Here is a 23,162-nt window from a genome sequence, read left to right on the forward strand (position 1 = left end):
AATGGTAATGGTAGTAGAGGCAATTTTTATCAATCAATTTTTCCAAAAAATATTAATAAAAAAAAAGCCACGAGGGTTTTAATAACATTGTAAAATTTTAAAATCTAAAAATGTGATTACTCATGTCAATTATTAGAGTTGTGATCAACTAAATCCGCGATCATTGAAATAAGAAGAGAAAAGTACAACTAATTAATTAAATCTGAACATATATTTAAATTTTACATTAATTATTTCGTACTCACTATAGTCACAGCCCACAGCTACTTGCACATGAATGCAGAGGGTGGAAATGGAACGTGAAATTGCACGGCAAGTCATTAATTTAAAGTCACATAAATTACTTAGGATCTCTGATAAGCAGCCGAGACTATTATCATTATTTTATTATTACACGTAAATTAATCAATGATAATCTCTGTAATTATCTATAAAATATATCGTTATATCAATTATTCTATAATCCCCATGATTTTGCCAAAATTAATTAAATGTATATCAATTATGACAAATTCAATAAACGTAAGAAACTGACAAACAGATTCGAGCGGGATTGTCAGCAGGGTGAGAAAGAGAGCGAAAAAATGCTCGAAAAATTCCTTCAATCCGTATCATTAAGCGAAGCAATCGATTTCCATTATCGACAGATTCCTCCGCGCCACATAGCTCTCGTTGCTCGTCGCAGACTCATTTCGACCATCGGAGCTGCTGGAGGAACAAGAACGAGAAACAAATAAATTTGCATTTCGTTTCATAAGCTGAACGGTGCGTTTTGGCTGAATGGAGGGCCGGGGAAGGAAGGGCTAGCGGAGGGAAGCTGACAGCCTCCACGTGACTGGGAAGTATTGGTTTATCATTTTAGATCTTTTGGATTTCCGTTTAGGAACGGAGCAAGCAGGTGATTGAAAATGAGCAAATAGCTTCCCCCTTTTTCGCCCGCTAATTAGTTGTTGATTGCTTATCACCGGTAAGAGTTCAGCATCGGATCGATCTCTGCTTATTTTCCTTTGCCGTGAACTGTTGAACAGTAGGCTTGTATCCGAAAACTTTCGCAGTTAACCAAATATTTTTTCAGGCACAACGGAAATTTATGCGTTAACGGAATTAGAATCTTCATATGCTTCCTTGGTTCTGTCTCCATTTACTTCATAATTTGTATTGCTAGGAAGCTAGCATCATGGTTCACGGATAAGTTTTGAGCTTAGTGTGTTCTGTTTTGCATAGATGCTATAACTAAATACCTAAATTTCGTGTCCCGGATGCAGTTTTGAGGTGTTGAATAATTTGAGCTCGATAGATGGCGACATCAGTACATATGCGGCAAATTTTATCGGGAACTTCCCCTCGTTTCTTCCAGTTTGAGACATGTTCCTATGATGTTAACTCTGTATGGTCCAGGTCCAACAAATCCAATTTATGTAACAGAAGAAAAAGAATTTCGGTGTATGTGCTAGGGAAAAGAAGTTCAAGAATATGCCTGACTTCCAAGAAGAGAAGTACATTAGAGGTTATAGATTCTGAATTCCATGGCATGACTGATCGTGGCCGATTAGAATCCGTTGTTTGCAATTGTCAACGGATAGACAGTGTTGGCAGCTCAGCAACTGAGGATCAAGACAATCCATGGTCCTGGGGCACGGAAAAACGATCATCAGGGTCTCTTGGTGGGAATTTCGATGGTGGTAAGTCACACGGAGAAGCTCCTGAGATTGATGCGCCAGTCGAACACACAAATGGAAGTATAATATCCAACGGAAAGTCAACTATGGATGGACTTGCAAAAGAAACATTGCACGAGGTCAGTGAGAATTCAATTGAGGATGAAGCATGGAATTTACTGAGGGACTCCATTGTTTACTATTGCAATAACCCTATTGGAACAATTGCTGCAAATGATCCAAGCAGTAGCAGCATCCTGAACTATGATCAGGTTTTTATTCGTGACTTCATACCTTCTGGGATAGCATTTCTCTTGAAAGGAGAGTATGATATCGTACGGAACTTCATTCTTTATACACTTCAGTTACAGGTAATGCCTTATTCTTTATTGATGATGCTATAATTCATCCGTTTACTACATTTGCTTGTCAAGCTAATTGTGAGCTTCTGGCAGAGTTGGGAGAAAACCATGGATTGTCATAGCCCTGGTCAAGGATTGATGCCTGCAAGTTTTAAGGTGCGGACTATTCCCCTTGATGGAGATGATTCTGTAACTGAGGACGTCTTAGATCCTGATTTTGGTGAAGCTGCCATTGGTCGTGTGGCACCAGTTGATTCTGGTTAGCGAATAGTACCATGTTATGATTCACACACGCATGCATGCGCATGCGTGCATGTGCACATGCATAGAGCATATTTATTCTACTTTTATTTGTCCTGGATCAGTATTAACAGTATATAATTTTGATACCAGGACTTTGGTGGATTATATTGTTGCGAGCATATGGGAAATGTTCCGGAGATTTCTCTGTGCAAGAGAGAGTTGATGTGCAAACTGGAATCAAAATGATTTTAAAGCTGTGTCTTGCAGATGGTTTCGATATGTTTCCAACTTTGCTGGTGACAGATGGTTCTTGTATGATAGATCGTCGTATGGGAATTCACGGTCACCCTCTTGAGATTCAGGTTAGTAGCTCCTTTCTTTATTGTTGAGTTCATTACTGAGCTGATGCTTCTTCACCCTGGACAAAGACAATTTGAGCAGTTTTTTTATTTTTGTTAAATGGCTGATATAAAATATAGCCAAATAAGTACTCGAATACTCCTTTAATGCCATCTTCTTGTTTGGTGCATGAAGTCAGTGCCTTCCATGATCAATTTTTAATGTCCTGCAGGCATTGTTTTACTCAGCATTGCTGTGTGCACGTGAGATGCTTGCTCCTGAAGATGGATCGGCTGATCTTATTAGGGCTCTAAACAGCCGTCTTGTTTCATTATCATTCCACATAAGGGAATATTACTGGATTGATATGAGAAAACTCAATGAGATCTACAGATACAAAACGGAGGAATATTCATATGATGCTGTTAATAAATTTAACATCTATCCTGATCAAATTCCCTCGTGGTTGGTGGAATTCATGCCAGCTAAAGGAGGTTATTTGATTGGAAACCTGCAACCCGCTCACATGGACTTCCGTTTTTTCTCTCTTGGGAACCTATGGTCTATTGTAAGCAGTCTGGCCACTGCAGATCAATCACATGCCATCTTAGACCTGATTGAAGCAAAATGGTTAGAGTTGGTGGCTACCATGCCATTCAAGATATGCTACCCTGCTCTTGAAGACCAGGAATGGCGTATTATAACCGGCAGTGACCCTAAAAACACGTAATGTCTTGACCAAAATCCTGCATGATGTTCTTCTCATTTTCTGCAGCTATCCTGACCTTTCATTTTCACATGCAGTGCTTGGTCCTACCACAATGGAGGCTCTTGGCCAACTTTGCTCTGGCAGGTTAGTGTTTATTAAATTATTATTGATATTTTATGGTTTCTATTATTGGGTTCAGTTCTTAGACTCGGAAGAAAACAAATCTTCAGTAAGTCAATTTCACACGTCACTGGAAATGTAAAATATAAGTTCTTTTCTGCCATGATGTTGATGCTTACTGAACTTGTGATTTGAGACTTACCAGGGAGATGATTGGCCTTGAAATATTTGGTGTTCTGTTAAATTTTCCATGTAAACTGCGTTGCTATTTTACTCTTTTTAAGTTTTTCATTCACACATCTAAACCTTAACCCTAAAAGGATGGGACATCTATATTCCCTCGCATATAAGTTTGGGTCTAGAGAGGTTGTGTAATCATCTACATCCCTTGCATTACGCTTCACATTCTTGTAATGGTATGACTGGAACCATTTCTTTCTTTAGCTGACATGTAAGTGATGGATACTAAAATCTGGTAAAAAAATGGATACTAAAGCATGATCCGATTCTTTAGGGGTAAATAGAACCAATCCAAAGAAAATTAGAATTCGTGAGTGATGCTTCAGTGTTTCAAGGGCTGCAGCTATGACAGGTATTAATTCAGGTGTGGCATAGCCTTTACTACAAATCGGGTTGACCATTCGAATATTCTTGATGATAGACCTCCCAATGGATACAGTACATCACTAGCACTTGCTACCAACCTATTGTCCCCACAATCAAAGATCCAAAATGTCATCAAAATATTTGAGATAAGGCTATTCAGAAAAAGATGTCTAGCTTCGCTAACAAAAAGAACAGATGTGATTCTCAACCAGATTTTTTTATCACTGGAGATCAGTGCTTATAGATTGGAAATTTAAGTTCTAGTTTCTGATTGATACTAGCATACGGCGTGCCAAAATAATAGTTGTAACATGAAACTGGACATATTTTCTGTGGATTAATTGACTATGGTTATGTTGCAGCTTACGGTCGCATGCATTAAAATGAATAGACCAGAGATCGCTTTAAAGGCAGTCCAGGTAGCTGAGAGACGGTTATCAAACGACAAGTGGCCTGAGTATTATGATACAAAGCAAGCAAGGCTTATTGGAAAACAGGCACGACTTTTTCAAACATGGTCTATTGCAGGATACCTTTCGGCAAAGCTCTTCCTAGCCAATCCAAATGCTGCAAAAATCCTCATGAACGAAGAGGATTCAGAGCTTATAAATGCTATGCTAAGTGCCAACCCAAGGAGGAGGGGACGGGGCAGGAAGAAGCAGAGCTTTATAGTCTGAGTTGATCTCATGATGAGTGCCAACAATAGCTTATTGGCTTTGATGATTCAGTTATGATTGTGAGACGCAATCAAGTTAGAGCGACTTCTTTATCCTTTCCTGTGTTGTGGGGCAGGTCACCTTTTTGTGTAGGTGTGTATGATGTATATGAATTTGGCTTATTTGTTTTTTTTCCAAAATTAATTGTGAAATTTAAACAGTAACAGATCGCTATATACACCTGAGTAATAGATCTTTTATTGTGTATATATCTTTTAAACTAATGGCCACCGCCATTTCATACCAAGCAGAGCATATTCTGAGAGATTTTGGCCAATTTGGTCATGCAGTCTTTTTTTTTTTTCCTTTTTAAATAAGACATTTTTTTAAACTAAATAAAACGATTACATTTAAAAGGTTTTGAGCAAAAAAGGAAATCAGACGAGAAAAATTGCCAGCCACTAAAACGAGAAAACAATACATTATAAAGGAAGTAAAAAAATTGATGTTTGGTGGCATAAATAGTATTTGCTTTTGACTTTCAGAGAGACTTCTTGATGATGATTTAATCTCCAAGAGTTTACTAAGATGGTGTTCATTTCCAGTTCGATGTTGTATTATGAAATATGAAGTAACCGCATCTCATTTCATTTTGTTTTTGTTTTTACTTTTCCAAGTTACATAAACATTAGAGCAACTGAGCAAGTGAAATTTTGGTCAATTCCGTAGGAAGAAGAGTTAAGTTCTCCTATTTCTGACTCGTAATTAAGTTTATATCTCAGATTAACCTTTGGTAATCTTAGCTCCAGATTCAAAAGAAAATCCTAGGAAGGTGTGAGACCCCCAGGGGGGGTCCAACACAATAATCAACTTCAACAGTCATCTCCAAATCTCGAGAAAAGCTGTTCAAGAATGAGAATTTTGAATATTTGTGACTTTTTAATCTGTTTTTGAAAAGTGAAAACGCATTCTGGTTGAAGGAAGTGATGCTACATATGCACATGCCAACCGGAGTTTAGACAGAAGACCAATGGAGGCAAGACCTTAAGCAAATACCTATAGCTGCCAATCGCCAGTCTACTTTTCTCAAGGAAAGAACAGCTCAGTCCCATCATTCTTGCAAATGTTTATGCTCTGCCAAAACCTCGTCCAACAATGATTCACAAGCATCTTCAAGCAAATCTAACACCTGCCATATCAATGAAAGCATATGACCAGCGCATAGGCTTAACACACACAAAATATTGTTGCACGAGTGACTACTTACCTGGATTTACTATTGCTAAAACAACTCCAGGACATGATATATCATCGAGTTTCAATAGAAAAGCTATCATTAAAATATGCTTAGCTTTTCTTTTCTTTTTTCTTTTTAAATTATAATTTACATCAGAAGGGATTGAACTTTTGGCCTCTACCTACACCCCATTTTGCCCTTGCCACTTGAAGCTAGTCCTAAGAGACAAAATATGCCTAGCGTTGATTGTAAAGTATTATTATTTTTTTGACAAAATTCAGATAAAAATCTTTAGCTGCTTACTATCAGGTTTTCATATCTGTCCTTACACAGCACTCCTTCATGTTAATTTATCACCTAGAATCCTAACACCCTTGGCGCCAAGTAGCAAATACTATTAAGACAAGCAGTCCTTCATGCTATGTCAAAATGTTCAATGGCGATTTACCAAGTAAAATTTCTCTGGAAGCATAATTTTTTTTTTCAAAATGTTTCCATACACATCAATGTAATGCTTGGATTTCTGACCCCACAAATTTTTCCAATCATACTCATGTTGCCGTTGCCCATCCCAACAATTGATGATCTGTTAGGACCTACCAGTAATTATAAATCATTACCTTCTCAAACCCTTGTGGTCCGCCATAGTAAGGATCTGGGACTTCAGTTTCATCATGTTTTTTACAATATGAGCACATCAATTTAACCTACATCACAAGTACGCACATTAAACAAGCTAATAAAAATTAGGAGCCCAGATCCAATAAAACCCTTGCGCTGACCTTCTTGTATGCATCAGCTGGCAAAGCATCTCTAGACTTCCATCTACTGAATGCCTCTAATATGTCCTCTACAACAAACAAGAAACAAAAGCCATTACACCACATAGTAAGAACTTATAGAAGAGATTGTTCAAGACAACTAGTCCTGCCCAAAGATCTGATTCAAGCTCACCTCTGTTTTGCTTGTCCATGGCAAGAATAAGATCAAAATCTCGGAAATCTGATGGTTGAATTGGCCTAGAAATGGAGGTTATCTGAATTCCTCGCCTTTTAGAGGCCGCTCTCATCCTTGGGTCCGCTTCATTCCCCTTTATCAATAATGATCATTAAATTATGCTATAAAATAGGAAAATACACAACCCAGTACAAGCTAAGTACATCAAATCATAACATTATTCAAAAGTCAAATTAGTTAAATTCATTGTGAACAAAACTATGTGGTAATTGAAGTAGATATCGCTAATATTCTGGACTTCATGAATTTTCACTGGTCACAAGTTAGTTGCAATGGTGGATGAGAATATTAAAGCAGAAGGAAACATCAATACATATATAAACCTGCCAATACAATAAAGCAATTGTTTTCTTCCTTTAGTGAACAACAATGAACGTTCCAACAAATTCGATGAGCGAATATTATTCGGAGATTCTTAAGTCCGCACTTGCCATAACAGCAGCCATATGTAACTGAGATAATTCAAGCAAAAAGAATAACACATAACACTACAGACACAATAAATCAATTTTTCCCTTCATCCGAGGATCATAGTATGAGATTTGACTAACGATAACCCACTTCATGGTAATTAATCGTGCCAGCAGAATCAATCTTGAACTTGGAATCTAAAGCCCTTTTGTTGACCAAGTGTCTGAAGACCCCTTCAGCGGCCGGGCTCCTACAGATGTTGCCGAGGCAAACAAAGAGCACAGAGAATGGCTTCGTCTCCTCTGTGCCAATGGATGAGGTAGAAGATGCCATCGATGCTTGAATCGGCGACAACCCGGAAGGAGAAAAGAGACTGTGTTTGTAGGAAATTGCAGCAGTGGGGTTTCTGCGAGAGAGGCAAGTAATCCGTGATGAAGGAATAAGAAATGGTGCGTTCGAGGAGCGGAATTGAGGACAGTGGCAAAATCGTAAATTAATAAGGTTCCCTCCGGAATTGCACAGCGTCCTCATTTCTAAAGCGGACTGTGCCTTCGCTTTTGGTGAGGGTGAGAGAGAGACCCATTTTTCCAAGGCTCCATAAATTGGTGAATATTCGGCACACGACGACAAAAAAGGAAACACCAAAGCCTTGCGTTTTACTGAAAAATTAGATCAGAGATCTTTTAGCATAATAATTTAATTACTTTTTTCCAAAAAGTATATTTATTTTTCAGTATTTATTTAAATCTTATTAAAATGTGTTAAAAATTGAATATGCATATATAGGAGCCTAAAGCCACTAATAAATTGCAAAAACTTCGTATTTTGTTAATTATTACAATTAAAAATAACTATTTGCCATTAATTAATTATTATTAATTCAAAAAAAATTATGTTATTATGCTTTACAGTATAGGTATTATAGTTAGTTTTTCTTTGGCCAACCGGTAATACTACCTCCGGTCCTTAATACTCCTCCGGTCCTTATTATAAGACCCAATTTGACTTTTTATTTGGTCCTAATTATAAGACCCAATCCATTTTCTCTCTTATATTTATGCATTTTTTTCCAAGATAATCCTTCTAATAATGATAGTTTTAGCCAATATACTTAATTAGCAAGGATATTTTAGGAATAACAACACTTATTTATTATAAATAACCAACTTAACTTACTTCCTTAATCTCCTCAAATAAGTCAATTGGGTCTTATAATTAGGACCGGAGGAGTATAAGACTATGTTTGACTTTTATTTTTGTTTTAAATATAAAACTCCAACTCACTTTATTTCTTATATTTATTTTTTTTTCAAAATAACTCTTCTAAAAATGATAGTTCTAGTCAACACACTTGATTAGTAAAGATATTTTAAGAAAGACAATACCTATTTAGGACAAATAACTAATCCAATTTACTTTTTTAATCTTCTCAAATTAGTCAACTGACTCTTATAATTAATACCGGAGGAGTAGTAGTTAGTTATTCGGACTTTTCCTTTCTTCCTGCTCAGCTATTATTTTTATTTATCTGGACATAAACTTACCTTGGTTTCGTTTACAATAGGTGCCCGCGCTCGGGAGCAAGAAGAAGCTTCTGCTTCCTCTGTTTCAGTTTAGCCCTCTGAATATTTTATATTTTAGTGGAGTGAGATTCGATTCCTAACATCATCCTGCATTCTTCTGGAAACGATCTGTGTTGCTAAACCACCGGGACGGAGATGGAGGAGAGTCAGAATGGCGGTGACGCCAAGTCGGCGATTCCGGAGTGTGAGGAGGATGTCCCTATTGGACCGGGGCCAGCCCCTCGCTCTCGCCCCAAACGTCCCCTCCAGTTCGAGCAGGCCTATCTCGATGCTTTACCCTCCGCAAACATGTGAGTTTTTGTTCTAACCTCTTTCGGACGTCTGTGTCTTGAGATCATAGCTTAGGGTTTAAGGTTTAGTTCTTTTTGTCTTTAAATCAGGAAAGCTCGATATCAATAGGTATGCAGGAAATTGTGTATAGTGAAGCTTTGAGTCAAGATGTTGGTTGTTTTCATTTAGGGTGTTGAGGTGCCGGTTCTTATGCACATTTGGAAAATTTTCATTGTTTTTCTTTTTAGTTTTCTAGTTTCTTGAGCGGCTGAAAATGTCTTCTTTTCTTCGTATGATCTTCCAGTCCGTTTGCTAAATGTATTGCTTCAGCGCAACCAGTCTTTAGTAATGCTGTGCTGTTTCCGCTGAAAAGTCAATTCAAGTACAATGAAACATCTCATTCCACCTGTAACTGCTAAAATAATCATAATTTCAGTAGTTCCCGAGATGAAGACGATTATGAATATAGTGAAGTTCATTCACCCATTATTTCACTGATACTGAGAGCACTGCTGCCAGAAAGCCACCCGCTTGCAATCTCACTGAACTTTTTGCATTAAGTTTTATGCCAAGCAACTGACTTAATTCCCTCGTGGTTCCGTTTTAAATGGTAGAGATTTCGTTAAGGTGGAAAAAGACAGAGATGGATTATCATTCTTCTATTAAAGGAAATGATTATTCCAAGAAAGTATTTCCGCTCAACAGAGTAAACTATCCCCTATGCATAATAGACAGGGAAGCTTCCGACAGAAACGCAGAATCTGAAACTGATAAAGAAGATGATGATTATAATAGCCTATCGACTGAAGATGTGAAGGATGAAATCACTGATTAGTGAGCAATAAATTCTACCAGTTATCTCCCTTCAAATTACAAATTTACCATAAAGTAGCAGGATTAAACCTCCTTTTTTTACTCTGAAATTTTGTGTGCCTAATATGTTGAGTATAATTGCTCTAGTGCTTCATTCTTTTTTTCCAGTAGGAAATCTTGGTAGACCTGTGTGAAGTTTTGTAAACAGTGATTCTTTTTATCATTGCTTCTCCGTCTTTGTACAGGTATGAGAAAAGTTATATGCATCGTGATGTAGTTACACATGTTGCTGTTTCATCTGCAGAATTTTTCATAACTGGGAGTATTGACGGTAAACATATCCTCAGCGGCTTATCTATAATCATTAAATTTTGCATGTGCGTGTGTTTGCGTGTACGCTATTAGAACTCTGTACAACAAATTTGGTTGTTATATTAATCAATCCAATCAACTTCAGCATTATATATTTGATCCAAGCATATCTTGACTTCTTCTTCTTTTTTTTCTTTTTTTTTGAGTAATTTTTCTTCTCTGTAACATACTGACATAGCCTTTTTTAACTTGACAACATTTGTATCCTTTTCAATAATATCAGACCAATTGACTCTTTTTGTAATACAATGGCTTATTGTATGATACCATGAGTAATCTCTTCATGGGTAAATTTCTACTTTTCAACAGGGCAGTTGAAGTTTTGGAAGAAAAAGCCTATTGGTATTGAATTTGCAAAACACTTCAGATCCCATCTTGGTCCAATTGAAGGTCTAGCCGTAAGTTTATCAACCTGGTGAAACTCTTTTCATATGAAATAATGTCTAACTTATCCCTGCCCCAATGCTGTTCGATGGAAGATTTTTATTTATATGGTTAGATATGCTTCTTTCTGAAAGTATATAAGTGACGTGAATTTTATGTATTGAGCATGTCATGGATTTTCTACTGCTGAATTGTACGATATTGTTCATCCGCGCATGGAAAACAGGTGTTTATAAATGTGTTTATTATTTCATTGTAGTCCTGAATTATTCTATCCCGACCTGGGGTCTTCCAGGTCTCAGTAAAGGCGCAAAGTTTATAGCTGTATTAAGGTACCTGCGTTAAGCATGGATTAAAAAATTGCTGTGCCTTGAGTATTGCAGATCCTGCAGACACAAGTGGAAACATGCAACTAAATCGGTGCTCATCATGTTATATATGTTACTGGAAATAGTTGATATTGGATTTGTCTTTTAGAATGTTGAGAAACATTCATCATGTTTCCAGCAGATAATCACTTGTGCTGGGATAGAAATTCCCCCTTGGATATTAAAAATATGCTTTTCATCAACATTGACTTGTTTCTGCTGCGCAGGTTAGTGTTGATGGTCTTCTTTGTTGTACAATATCAAATGATCATCCTGTGAAAATATATGACGTAGTCAACTTTGACATGATGGCCATGATTCGTTTGCCATATATTCCTGGTGCTGTTGAATGGGTTTACAAACAAGGAGATGTCAAAGCTAGACTTGCCATTAGTGACAGGAACTCATCTTTTGTGCACATATATGATGCGCGAGCTGGTTCAAATGAACCTATGATCTCCAAAGAGGTGCCTATTCTAGACCAAGTTGAATTTCACTGACAATTCAAAATGCTTATCTTTTTTTTGTTGTCCTTTGCGATTATTAATGAATTTGATTGAACCACTCTTCCTCATTTCAGGTGCATTTGAGTCCTATTAAAGTTATGAAGTTCAATCCACTATATGATTCTGTAATTTCAGCGGATACAAAGGGGTTAATTGAATACTGGAATCCTACTACACTTCAATTCCCCGAGGATGAGTATGTGCTTATTCTCATGCTATCACAATTTCCTACCTCCTTTTAATGTGTGATTATTGCTCTTGGTAGCTGTAGTAGGAAAGTTTTCATTCATGTATGAAAACAAATCGTATAGGATTGCAATCTTTAAATTCTTATTTGCAACATTAGGTTTTTAACATTTATTTATTTAATCTAGGGTGAATTTTAAACTAAAAAGCGATACGAATCTCTTCGACATTGCGAAATGCAAGACTTCTGTTTCAACTATTGAGGTATCATTCTGGGCATAAATCTGAACTTATAGTTCACCAGTCAACGTCAAGATAGGTTACTTAATGATATAGATGCTTTCTTGGTAAAAGAAGACGTTTACTCACAGTGATGCCCTGACTTTTAGGTCAGTCCAGATGGAAAACAATTTTCCATAACATCACCTGATCGCAGGATACGTGTGTTTTGGTTCAGAACGGGTAAATTAAGGCGAGTTTATGATGAATCACTGGAGGTAATGCCTCACTGGAAGTTTGCACTGAGTGTATTGGCTTTTGGAAACTATTGGTCATTGAACAATTTTGTTAATAGGTTGCACAAGATCTCCAGCGAAGTGACTCTCCCTTGTATCGGCTGGAAGCCATTGATTTTGGCCGAAGAATGGCTGTTGAGAAGGAGATAGAGAAGACAGAAAGTGCACCGCATCCAAATGCTGTTTTTGATGAAAGTTCTAATTTTCTTATATATGCAACCTTGCTTGGCATAAAAGTAAGTTACTAATCTTGTTTAATTGGTTAATAAATCACCTTGTACGACTATTTTTGCATTCACTTCCTCAAATTATATGATTTCGTACATATAGCATTTAGTGCAATGAGACGACTACTTGATGCTTTGTACTCTAATGCATTTTTTATCTCCAACTGTTTATAGATCATAAATTTGCATACCAATAAAGTTGCCCGAATACTTGGGAAGGTGGAGAACAATGATAGGTTCTTAAGAATAGCTTTATATCAAGGGGATCAAGGCGGTAAAAAAGTAAGAAAGATTCCTTCAGCAGCTGCAAATGTCAATGAGAGCAAAGAGCCTTTGACAGATCCCACTCTTTTGTGTTGTGCCTTCAAAAAACATAGGATATACTTATTTAGGTAAGAGTTTAACTGTCAGGTTATATAAACTCTATTTGGGATTATTTCTGCTAGTGTTTCCACAGTGCCCTGGTTTCCCAATGTCATTGATCTGGATGATGTTGCCATTTTTCCTGACTTGGCGTCTGTCATGATCTTATCAGTCGGAGAGAACCAGAGGAGCCTGAAGATGCAACCAAGGGGAGAGATGTGTTCAATGAAAAGCCTCCTCCTGATGAACTTTTGGCGGTTTCAGATATTGGAAAGGCAGTTACAACATCGCTTCCGGAAAATGTGGTGAGTTATCTTAGTCTTTGAAGTAGACTGTTCTCTTGACCTGCAATAAATTTCAGGGATAAATTTACAAACTCAAATCATTGCTTCATGGTAGAAATAAACGTCATCTAAAAACGTATTCCCTCCCCAATAGGTGGATTTATTCATTTTTCCTTGGCTACCCTACCTTCTTGGCTGCTGCTATGTAGTTGTCAAAAAAATACTAGAGGGTGTAATTCAGTACTTGTTTCCAGCATCTACTCCTGTTTGCCCTTTTTGTGTATAAATCATGAAACTCCAGCAGATATTCTTATGAATAGGGATGATACCAGAACCATGAGATGTGCATTGTTAAATGTGGAGTATTGTAACCTCCACGCAGAAATTGGCGGGTTTAGCATTGTTTGTCTGTGTGTACATGTGGCTTATTGGGTTTTGCTTTCTTTTGCACTTCAAACCCTAAACACCCTTTTCCCTAGAAAAACCTTCTGGATTTATGTATGTCTATTTAATATAGATCATCTCGCATTACCATAAGGATAATGATTACGTCTTAATTTTTTCTTTTTCCAGATTATGCATACTTCTATGGGTGACATTCACATGAAGTTATACCCAGAGGAATGTCCAAAAACTGTGGAGAACTTCACGACTCACTGTCGGAATGGCTATTATGATAACCTTATTTTTCACCGAGTTATTAAAGGCTTCATGATACAAACAGGTGATCCCTTAGGGGATGGCACTGGTGGGCAGTCTATTTGGGGTAGGGAATTTGAGGATGAATTTCACAAAAGGTAAATTAATTGTTTATGTAAGTCATCCCTAATCAAGTTCATCATAGGTTGTTAGTACGGTCGTCATCATCACCTTGGAGATTCCTCTTCCTTCTCCAATTTAACGAGAAATATTGCATGCAATCACATGGATTATGAACTTGACAGGACTCATTTTGGTGATTCCTTGGTTAAACTTTTTGTTTACGTGTAGATTAGATTATATTACCGCTAATTTTTCACCATGTATCTGTGCACATACAAGCAAAAATCCATCATCATTCCAGTGTCCTCTTGTGTACTAGTCTGCGTAACAAGTAGAATTTTCTAGCAAGATTTGCCCTATAATGGAACTCTCAGCGAATTATTTGCCCCTGCAGTTTAAGACATGATAGGCCATTCACATTATCAATGGCAAATGCGGGCCCAAATACAAATGGTTCTCAGTTCTTTATCACCACAGTGGCCACTCCTTGGCTGGACAACAAGCACACTGTATTTGGCAGAGTTGTGAAGGGAATGGATGTCGTACAGGTAAATTGGGTTTTGAACTTGCTGTCACTACCATCAAGAAGATTTCAAGACACATTGTCACCTATCGGAATCGCTTTTGCACTTTCACAGATTAAAAATCTCTTTCGAGTTTCCACTATTCTTCTATTTTATTCTTCGCATTTGACTTACATCTGGGAACTCCCGGTTTTGATGACAGGCTATAGAAAAGGTAAAGACAGACAGAGCAGACAAGCCATATCAAGATGTTAAAATCCTAAACGTTACTGTGCCAAAGTCTTGAAGGTCCTTGGCCTGTTTGATTAGTCCTTATTGGACGCACAAGCTTTAACTGGTAAATATTTTTCTTCTTTCCTTGACTTAGGTCTTGTCTTATTCCATTTCAGGATCATCATTAGTTAGCTTGAGGACATATGTATGCAAGTATTACCCGCATAGGCGAAGAAATTGACATTTATTCGATTGATTGAGTAAAAGCGTTATGCTATATGATTACTGGCTGGCTTATAAATATTTACGATTCTTTCAGGCAACGGAGCTAACAATCAGGCTGATGGAAGTTGCAAGGGATGGTTGAGACGTGGCAGCGCAATTTGTATTTCTGATCAATCAAATTTTGTTTGGGCAGTCTATGTATTTGTTTTGATTGATTATTACGAGATTAATCTTTTTTTCTCTTTTTTTTTTTCCTTTTTTCAACTCCATAACATTAAGCAGCCAAAAAATGAAAAGAAAACTCCATAACTTCAAGGGAAATGCTACAAGCTCCAATACTTGACCATCTGCCATATTGTTCATGTGGGGTTCTGATGCGCTTCTGGTTGAAGATTAGGCTTATTTTAATTTCTTTTTAAATGAAAAGAAGGTACGTTTCATTGAGGATCATGAACAAACCAATCAATTCCTTTCAGCCTTTCATGAAGATATTATTGTCGAACATTTCAGTAGCACTTCTTGGGGAGCATGTCGTCATCATCGATAGGCACAAAAAAATAATTGCCCTTCCTTGTTTTGGATTGCGAAAAATTTAAGTTGAATATTAACAAGGTCAAATGCTTCTTTTCCTAAATAAAGCTGAATGTGCTGATTCCAAAGACAGACATACAAGAAGCTACAAGAATCTTAGAAAAATTATTTGTTATCATTTGCCGCGTCCCTTTGATGAAAAACAGGAGATAATCAATCACAGGCACGAAAAAACATTCTCCAATTCGTGCGATTTCTGAGCTCGCGAGTTTGCGATGTTAATACATCGCCGTTAATAAGTGAGACATTCCGTCTCGTTTCCCATTTTATTCGCCTTTCCATTGAGCCGTAAGCCAATTTTAGTGAAATAAAAATCCTTTAGGGACTATTAAAGCATCGAACCATGCTAACTCCAGTTCTTATTCTCACGATTGAAAAGGTTTTCATAATTTTACGCACGAGTCAGATTACAAATTAATTAGAACATTGATTTTTCTCTCACAATTACCTCGATATTGAACGATAATTTTAGAAATTAATGAATCAAAGAACCATCTTCAAAACAGCGGTAATTGTTCCAAAATTTAAAAACATAAACTGCTCTTCTAACTCTTGTTCTCAGTTTTTGCGTGAAATGATTAAATTAAAAATGAAGAATGGAAAATTTTTCATTCCGTGATGATTGTCCCGCAGGAATCATAAATGCAACACAGGTAGTTGTTACTCATACAAGGATTAAAATTCACGAAACGTATCACTATGAAACTTCACCAAAGTTCGTGCAAAGTGAAATTGAAAATATTCATAACAGAGAAGCTGCTATTATATTGTTTCGAAAGATAAGTCTCAACCAAACCAACCTAAAATAATAATATGCAACTTCGGTAAAAGGTAAAAATAGTGTAAATGGACAAAAACCCTAAATAGGGCCGCAAACGCCACTGATAAACAAAGCAATTCAGACCTTTTAGTCGAATAAGCTGAAACCCATGTCCTGTAGAAAGAATAGCATCCATTAGTAATAAAACAATGCGCAATCAATATTAACAAATGGTCATTGATTATCAAGAATCACTGCAAGTTTATATCTCACCTCATCAGACTCCTCTTTCTCCTCCACCTTCTTCTCCTCCTTTGCCTCAGCAGCAGGTGCCGCTCCACCGGCTGCAGCACCACCAGCAGGTGCAGCAACGGCAGCAACCGCACCTCCGCCGCCTGGAACTGAGGCCAGCTTTTCTCTTCCAGCAGCAATTAGTTCGGTAATATCTTTGCCATTAACTTCATTTAAGAGAAGCTCAATCCTCTCATCTTCAGCCTCAGCCCCAACTGAAAATCATGATGACAGTAACATTAGGAACTGATCGGCAAAATGTGATACAGTTCCAGCATGAAAATTGAGGGGCAACTTCGATTTTAAATATTTACTGGTTGCAGGTTGTAGGGAAATCTTCGCATTCCATGCAACATATAAAATCATTTTAACTATCTGGTCACCCATACTAAATTTTTCCAACTAATGACAATAACAGTGAGAGGTAGGGGAAACATCAATTCTGCTTCCATGTAACACTTCGGATTTAATTATTCAGCTATCCAGTGTAGTGCAACAGCAGATGGGTGACATCAGTGATGGATTTGAAGAGAGAAGACGTTAGCACTGTGATCAGACGAGCCTTCTGAGATAACTTTTCACTAATACCCAATTCAGTCGTTGAAATGTAAAAATTAGTAGTGTTTTCTAACGCAATTGGAGAAATATGAACAGAAAAGTGAGAATCGAAGAGGCATGCAGACAATAGATGAAGTTTAAATAGATCCCATATATCCGCTATTTCACTCCTTTAATTTCCCTCCTCTCGTTATCACATATATTAATCAAAACTTCAACTATATTTTACACCAGCAATTTTTTTATTAATGTTTGAACTAGAAAGTTTATACAATCATTGAGAAAGCAAAATCACCAATGAATATAAAGTAAAACGCACCAATTATCCGCAAGAACAAAAGAATGAAAAGAGAAAATATGAGAGACACGGCACCTGAGCCAAGAATATTCTTTATATCATCAGCTGAAGGGGATGTGTTCCCTCCCAACACTGCCAGCAAATACGCTGCAATCACCTTCATTTCTGCCCTGACATTAAATTAACATAACCAATTAGCAAAACATATAGAGTCATCTCGATATGGAAGCATCATAAGCAGTCACAGAGAGCGCACTCGCAAGAAATACGAAAGGATAGCGACTGTAGGGTTTATGAGGAGTAAAGCAGGTAGGATAAAAGCAATAAAATCGTCAATAATATCATAAAAAAGTTAAAACGAAAAACCATAGAATTCCATTTCGTCGTGCATCAGAGAAAGGAATCGGACGATACCTGGGAGTGCAAAGGCGCCTTGCGAAAGACAGAACGAGGATTGGGCGCGCGTCGGCTTTCTCTTATTATTATAGAGGGCGGCAAAGTTAAAACCCTAATTCTGCAAGCCATATGTACCCGAAATGACAAATTTGCCCTGATGTTCTTCGCCAAGACTATTTTGGATATATCGTGTGTGTGTGTGTATTTGCCTAAGAATTGCCTGATATGTATAGGAATTTTTTTTGGCCAGAAATTTGTGTATGATAATTGCTAGCAGGTTTTTTAACATAAAAAAATTTGTTTTAAACTTAAAAAAAAAAAACACTAACGATGTGAGATTACAAATAACTTTATAAAAAAGTTCTCATATGATTGAGTTAATTCCTATCTTTGACTGCCTAAAAGAAAGTGAAAATGAAAACTAAACACTTAAAGAGTCCATTCAATTTAACGTTATGTTGCATGTTGTTTTACTAAGAATTAAGAAATTACCTCATCCAAAAAAGAGTTAATGATGGATGGATGAAAGCACACAGATTAACGACTATAGATGTTATATTGGGCCGGAGGTTATTGGGCCATCGTTAGGGTGGCCCATTGAGCAATTCTCATATGAGGGAATTTCCCGGCTTCACTGGCGCCCTTGTTATCAACGATCTCCTGGGTACTCGATTCCCCACTTTGACGTAGACTTTTAATTGGGCCTGGTCCATCGCAGTGCAGCGTGCAAAGCGCTGTCTTCGGAAGAAAACAAAACCGGGGCTGTGGAAAATTAATCGGCCACCGTATGCAATACTTTTTTGTATTTCATATTAATACTGATTATCTAATCAATTATTTGCCTATGTCATATTCGAAATACAAGTTTCAAGAGTGTAATGTTCTATATATATATACTCCTTTGTTTAAAGGGTAAAGAAAGCAGGTTTTTTTTTATATATTTAAAGTCACCTCATTAAAGTAGTAGGGGGAGGGGAAAGGCTTGGGCTGGGCCTACCTATTTCGAGAGGACCTCATAAAGGAACGAGAGCCGTTGAGAGGTTCTATATTGCCGAGCCGAAGGTCTTCTATACGTGATCGTAGTATGTCACGTTGTCTCGTCCCCGCTGCATTGAAGAGTACCTATGCACTATTTCCGGTTCACTGATAAGGAAGAATGTGAATGTTTTATTTTATCCTTTATTTATTATAATATATGTAGTTATCTCTTTTGAAAGTATATATATTAGATATGGGTAAAATTGAACAATTGTTATATTTTAATGAAAAGCTAATGCATTTTAAAGTTTTTTTTTTTTTATATAAATATACTGAAAGTGCCTTATAAATAGAACCAAAGGAGTATTTCTTACTATTCACTGATGTTGAAAAATAAACATAAAGTATATAATATTCATTATTTGTTAAATAAATAAACATAAGAAAATATTAAAACATACAATTAATGATAGGTAATCTTATTTTAATAACAATATTCACGTTTTTATTTTTCCGCCGTGAATAGAACAATTTTTTCTTGGGAACGTGAGTAGAGCAAGATTTTAATAAAACAATCTAAACTCCAGTCTCAAATCGAAGTTTGAAATAGAGCATGATTGGACCTATTCGACTTTTAATCCAGTCTGCCATTTCAATCAGGGCATAAGTAAAATACTCCCTCCGTTCCTTATTATATGAGACAAATAACTGAAGTACGATAAAAAAACAGTTAAAATTAGTTAAGAACAATTAATGTGTAAAAAAGTATAATTTTTTTTCCAAAAATGCCCTCATTAATAAGGAGAGCATGAGAGAGAACAATTAAATTATTAAAGATGAGTGTGAGTTGGAGATAATAAATATGGGTAAATAGTAAATCAACACAAAAAGTAGAGACAACTTGTAATGTCTCTTATATATAGAAATATGCATAAGCATCAAATGTCTCTTATAATAAGGAACTATACTGCTTCCGGTCATTGATATAAGAGCTTATTTAATTTTTATTTTGATCATAAATATAAGACCCTAATCCACTTTGTCTCTCATATTTATGTATTTTTTTCAAGGTAGTCCTTCTAATAATGATAATTTTAGACAACACATTTGATTAACAAGGATATTAAAAAAAACAACACATATTTATTATAAATAACTGATTTAACTTGTTTTTTTAATTTTTTTCAAATAGTCAACTAACTCTTATAACTATGATCAGATGTAATATAAATTAAACTGGGTAAATTGTCGAATGGCGTATGGATTTTGAGATTGTTAATTCAGAGGGACAAAATTAATGTTTTGCGGCATTGGGAATAGGCTGAGGAAAAGTTTTCTTAAAAAATGAGAGATTCCTAACACATCATTTTTAAAGGGACAAAATTAATGTTTTGCGGCACTGGGAATATGTTGAGAAAAAGTTGCTGGTCAAAAAAACAAAAGGGAAAGTTTTCTCAAAATATGAGAGATTCCTATCATATCATCACGCCAAGGTTATTTCTCACCCAGTAGAAGAGTTGTTCGACTCTCTTTCTTTTTCTCTCTTCGCAAGTGCAACTGCTAATTGTTATGTCATCTTGAGTTAGGTTCAACTGGTCTAAAATCTTGGGTGGGTATCTATTATTTAGCTTGGAGGTTTAACCTGGATCCGATGCATCCAACTCGATAGGCATGCCTCCCTCTCCTCTATTTAATTTGCTGGCTTTAGGACCGAATTATAATTGCATTAAAAACACGGAGGAACACCAAAATAAATGTGACAAATGATGAATATGAGATTAATATTGGTAGACATACCTCCTGTTGTTTGTTAATACTAACTCTGATATTTAATATAAAATCTCATTTGATTTTTTTTAATTTTAAATATAAGATCCTAACCTATTTTTTTTATAATTATATTTTTTTAAGATAGTCATTCTAATAATAATAATTCTAATCAATATATTTGATTAGCAAAGATATTTTAAAAAAGAGAACGCCTATTTATTACAAATAATTAATTTAACTTATTTCTTTAGTTTACTCAAATTAATCAACTAGCTCTCATATTTAGGATTGAAAAACTCTTATATTTAGAACTAGAAGTAGTGTATCTCCTGTACTCCTAATTATAGCGGAGATAGTTATGTATATCTTCTTGCCCAGTGTCAAAAAACAAAAATTTAAAACATGTCTTGCGCGGTGCCTAGTTAAAGCTGACGTGGGCACTTACGTTAGTTGATAAAGGATCTGATCCATCCAAGCGGGTTCAACCATTTGACGCTGAAGTTACACGCGAAGCGGATCCTCTTTGCACGGTGCATTGGGAAATACAAAACGGTCAGAGACGAGAATCTAAGCTCACACGCATAAACATGCACTTGCTTAAATTTTTTTATAATTAAGTGCATTGGCACTATTATTAGAGCAATTAAAATCATTAAAAACAATTTAATGAATCGTGTGTGTCTAATCATGTCTTGCAAAATGCGACAGGGTGTCATGCCAAACCATTATCCTAGTTCCTAATGCAGCAATGCAGGCACAGGTGGCCAAAAGGGGGAAAAGAAAGCGAAAAATTATAAGAAATGGTAATTATAAGGTATTAGATAATAATAATGATTATATATTATATATAAGCCTAACTAACTAATTAAAGTTATATCGTCTTCGTCTTCCATTATAGAATCTCTGATGGTAGTAGTGTCCAACTGCTTAACTATGTCATCTCCTCCCTGGAAAGCGGTTTTCCACATGCCCTGTTTAAAGGATGGGGGAGGGACTAAGCCAAATGCTAAACAAATTATTTAAAAAATTATCCCCGTATAAAGTAGCTAAACAGTAAGACACTATTTACGATCTTTAATTTAAGACATTATTTAATTTTTATTTTGATCCTAAATATAGGATCGCAATCTACTTTGTCTCTCATATTTATGCTTTTTTTCCCAAAGTAATCTTTCTAACAATGGTATTTCTACCCGATACACTTGATTAGTGAAGATATTTTAGGAAAGACAACACCTATTTATTATAAATAACTAACTTAACTTCTTTCCTTAATCTCTTCAAATGAGTCAACTAACTCTTATAATTAGGATCAAAGATATAGTATTTAAGAATTGGACCTCAAATTCTGAAAACTGAGTCTACATTGTCATACTCCTTTAATTTGAAATCATTCACCTCATGTTTATACTATGATTAATCCTCTAACAGCTTAACGTGGCACTGTATACATCCAATGTTCCTAGATACCTTAACCGTGGAAGCATTTAATTTAGTAGGACTTTAATTTGATTTTACTGAACAAGCTCGTCCAGTTCTATATCCTGGCATTAAAAAAGAATATAATATAATAAAAAGAGACGTGAACCCCCGTGTTATTATAGAATAAGTTGGCAGCACTCCATTGTATACACTCTTTTCATAAATTCAACTACTACAAAAAAAGTTAATAGAAATTTGAAAAATGACGAAAGCGTAGATTCAACCACTGAAGGTTAGCTAGTTTGTGCGATCAGTTCTCGAAACATGATTTTGATTTTTAAAGGGCTGACGATATTTAATTCCCAATAGAGTTCAAATTTTCCACGTTACATGTAAGTCCAAGTGTAAAATAAGCGCCTCGTTAAAGCTTAGAATTTAAATATCCACCTTAATAATAACAATTTCGTATGTGTTCAAAATTTAATTTTCATGAGAACGTATAATATCAGGTAAACTATAGTTGTTTCTATAGACTATAGCGCATAACCATGGGTTGGTTTCGTGGACCACCATCAATATCTTGGTGGTTTGATTATGTAACGATTTAAAGGTTGACTTATATATATATATATATATATATATCTTACAGAAGGGGTGGTCCTAAGATGAGGGTGAAGGACACATCGTCACTTGGAAGCTAAGGCGCAGACACACACATCTACAGAGGCAAAGTTGACAAATTAAAAGGAAGCAGAAGATGGAGGCATGCGTATAATATATCCAGTTTTTAACATCAGATCTACTTAATTAACTAATTTGAGTAAATTTGAAAAAATATAGTTAAATTGGTTATTTATTAAAAGTATATATTGGTTTCCCCAAAATATCCTCTTAAATCATTTATATTGAAACTACCATTTGATGCAAACCTCCCTTAACATATGCAATCAATAAGGTTAGTTTGAATAAATAAGTGAGACAAAATAAACAATAATTTCATATTTAGGACTAAATTCAACCTCCTACTAATTCTTATATATATCAAGGACTGGAGATAGTATAAGCGGGAACAACAAGTACAAGCACATGATAAGAAATACTATATACGTAGACAAAAGCTGACAAAAAAGGGGAATCAATACGTT

General features: G+C 36.0%; 4 protein-coding genes across 8 annotated transcripts; 2 read left to right on the forward strand and 2 right to left on the reverse strand.

The window, feature by feature from the left end:
* Positions 1-576: 576 nt before the first annotated feature.
* LOC114762805 (neutral/alkaline invertase 3, chloroplastic) lies at positions 577-4,996 on the forward strand. Of its 4 annotated transcripts, none has more exons than XM_028952383.1 (7): positions 577-967; positions 1,076-2,029; positions 2,114-2,279; positions 2,414-2,625; positions 2,835-3,328; positions 3,407-3,455; positions 4,400-4,714. In XM_028952383.1, the coding sequence occupies exons 2-7, from the start codon at positions 1,298-1,300 to the stop codon at positions 4,712-4,714; spliced, it is 1,968 nt and encodes a 655-aa protein (XP_028808216.1). In that variant the 5' UTR covers positions 577-967; positions 1,076-1,297. The 4 variants fall into 4 exon arrangements, with proteins under 4 accessions (XP_028808216.1, XP_028808217.1, XP_028808218.1 ...); XM_028952384.1 differs by having other exon boundaries at positions 1,225-2,029; XM_028952385.1 differs by having other exon boundaries at positions 1,266-2,029.
* A 522-nt stretch (positions 4,997-5,518) lies between these two features.
* LOC114762799 (putative low molecular weight protein-tyrosine-phosphatase slr0328) lies at positions 5,519-7,911 on the reverse strand. Its single transcript, XM_028952376.1, has 5 exons — positions 7,509-7,911; positions 6,885-7,020; positions 6,713-6,780; positions 6,551-6,637; positions 5,519-5,882 (listed from the first exon to the last, which is right to left on the reverse strand). Exons 1-5 carry the CDS (start codon positions 7,887-7,889, stop codon positions 5,805-5,807), a joined length of 750 nt encoding a protein of 249 aa, XP_028808209.1. The 5' UTR covers positions 7,890-7,911; the 3' UTR covers positions 5,519-5,804.
* Positions 7,912-8,937: 1,026 nt separating this feature from the next.
* LOC114762860 (peptidyl-prolyl cis-trans isomerase CYP71) lies at positions 8,938-15,304 on the forward strand. The gene is made up of 14 exons (XM_028952459.1): positions 8,938-9,231; positions 10,270-10,355; positions 10,706-10,794; positions 11,376-11,615; positions 11,729-11,850; positions 12,029-12,104; positions 12,230-12,337; positions 12,415-12,591; positions 12,757-12,974; positions 13,118-13,250; positions 13,803-14,026; positions 14,386-14,539; positions 14,718-14,852; positions 15,048-15,304. The coding sequence occupies exons 1-13, from the start codon at positions 9,077-9,079 to the stop codon at positions 14,799-14,801; spliced, it is 1,866 nt and encodes a 621-aa protein (XP_028808292.1). The 5' UTR covers positions 8,938-9,076; the 3' UTR covers positions 14,802-14,852; positions 15,048-15,304.
* Positions 15,305-16,169: 865 nt separating this feature from the next.
* On the reverse strand, positions 16,170-17,958 carry LOC114762859 (60S acidic ribosomal protein P2B). 2 transcript variants are annotated; one of them, XM_028952456.1, is made up of 4 exons: positions 17,866-17,958; positions 17,527-17,616; positions 16,578-16,810; positions 16,170-16,478 (listed from the first exon to the last, which is right to left on the reverse strand). In XM_028952456.1, exons 2-4 carry the CDS (start codon positions 17,612-17,614, stop codon positions 16,452-16,454), a joined length of 348 nt encoding a protein of 115 aa, XP_028808289.1. In that variant the 5' UTR covers positions 17,615-17,616; positions 17,866-17,958; the 3' UTR covers positions 16,170-16,451. The 2 variants fall into 2 exon arrangements, with proteins under 2 accessions (XP_028808289.1, XP_028808290.1); XM_028952457.1 differs by having other exon boundaries at positions 17,527-17,621; positions 17,866-17,930.
* Positions 17,959-23,162: the final 5,204 nt, after the last annotated feature.

The sequence above is a fragment of the Neltuma alba genome, unplaced genomic scaffold, assembly GCF_004799145.2.
Source record: "Neltuma alba isolate B1F8T4 unplaced genomic scaffold, ASM479914v2 tig00011243_pilon, whole genome shotgun sequence".
NCBI classification, from domain to species: domain Eukaryota; kingdom Viridiplantae; phylum Streptophyta; class Magnoliopsida; order Fabales; family Fabaceae; genus Neltuma; species Neltuma alba.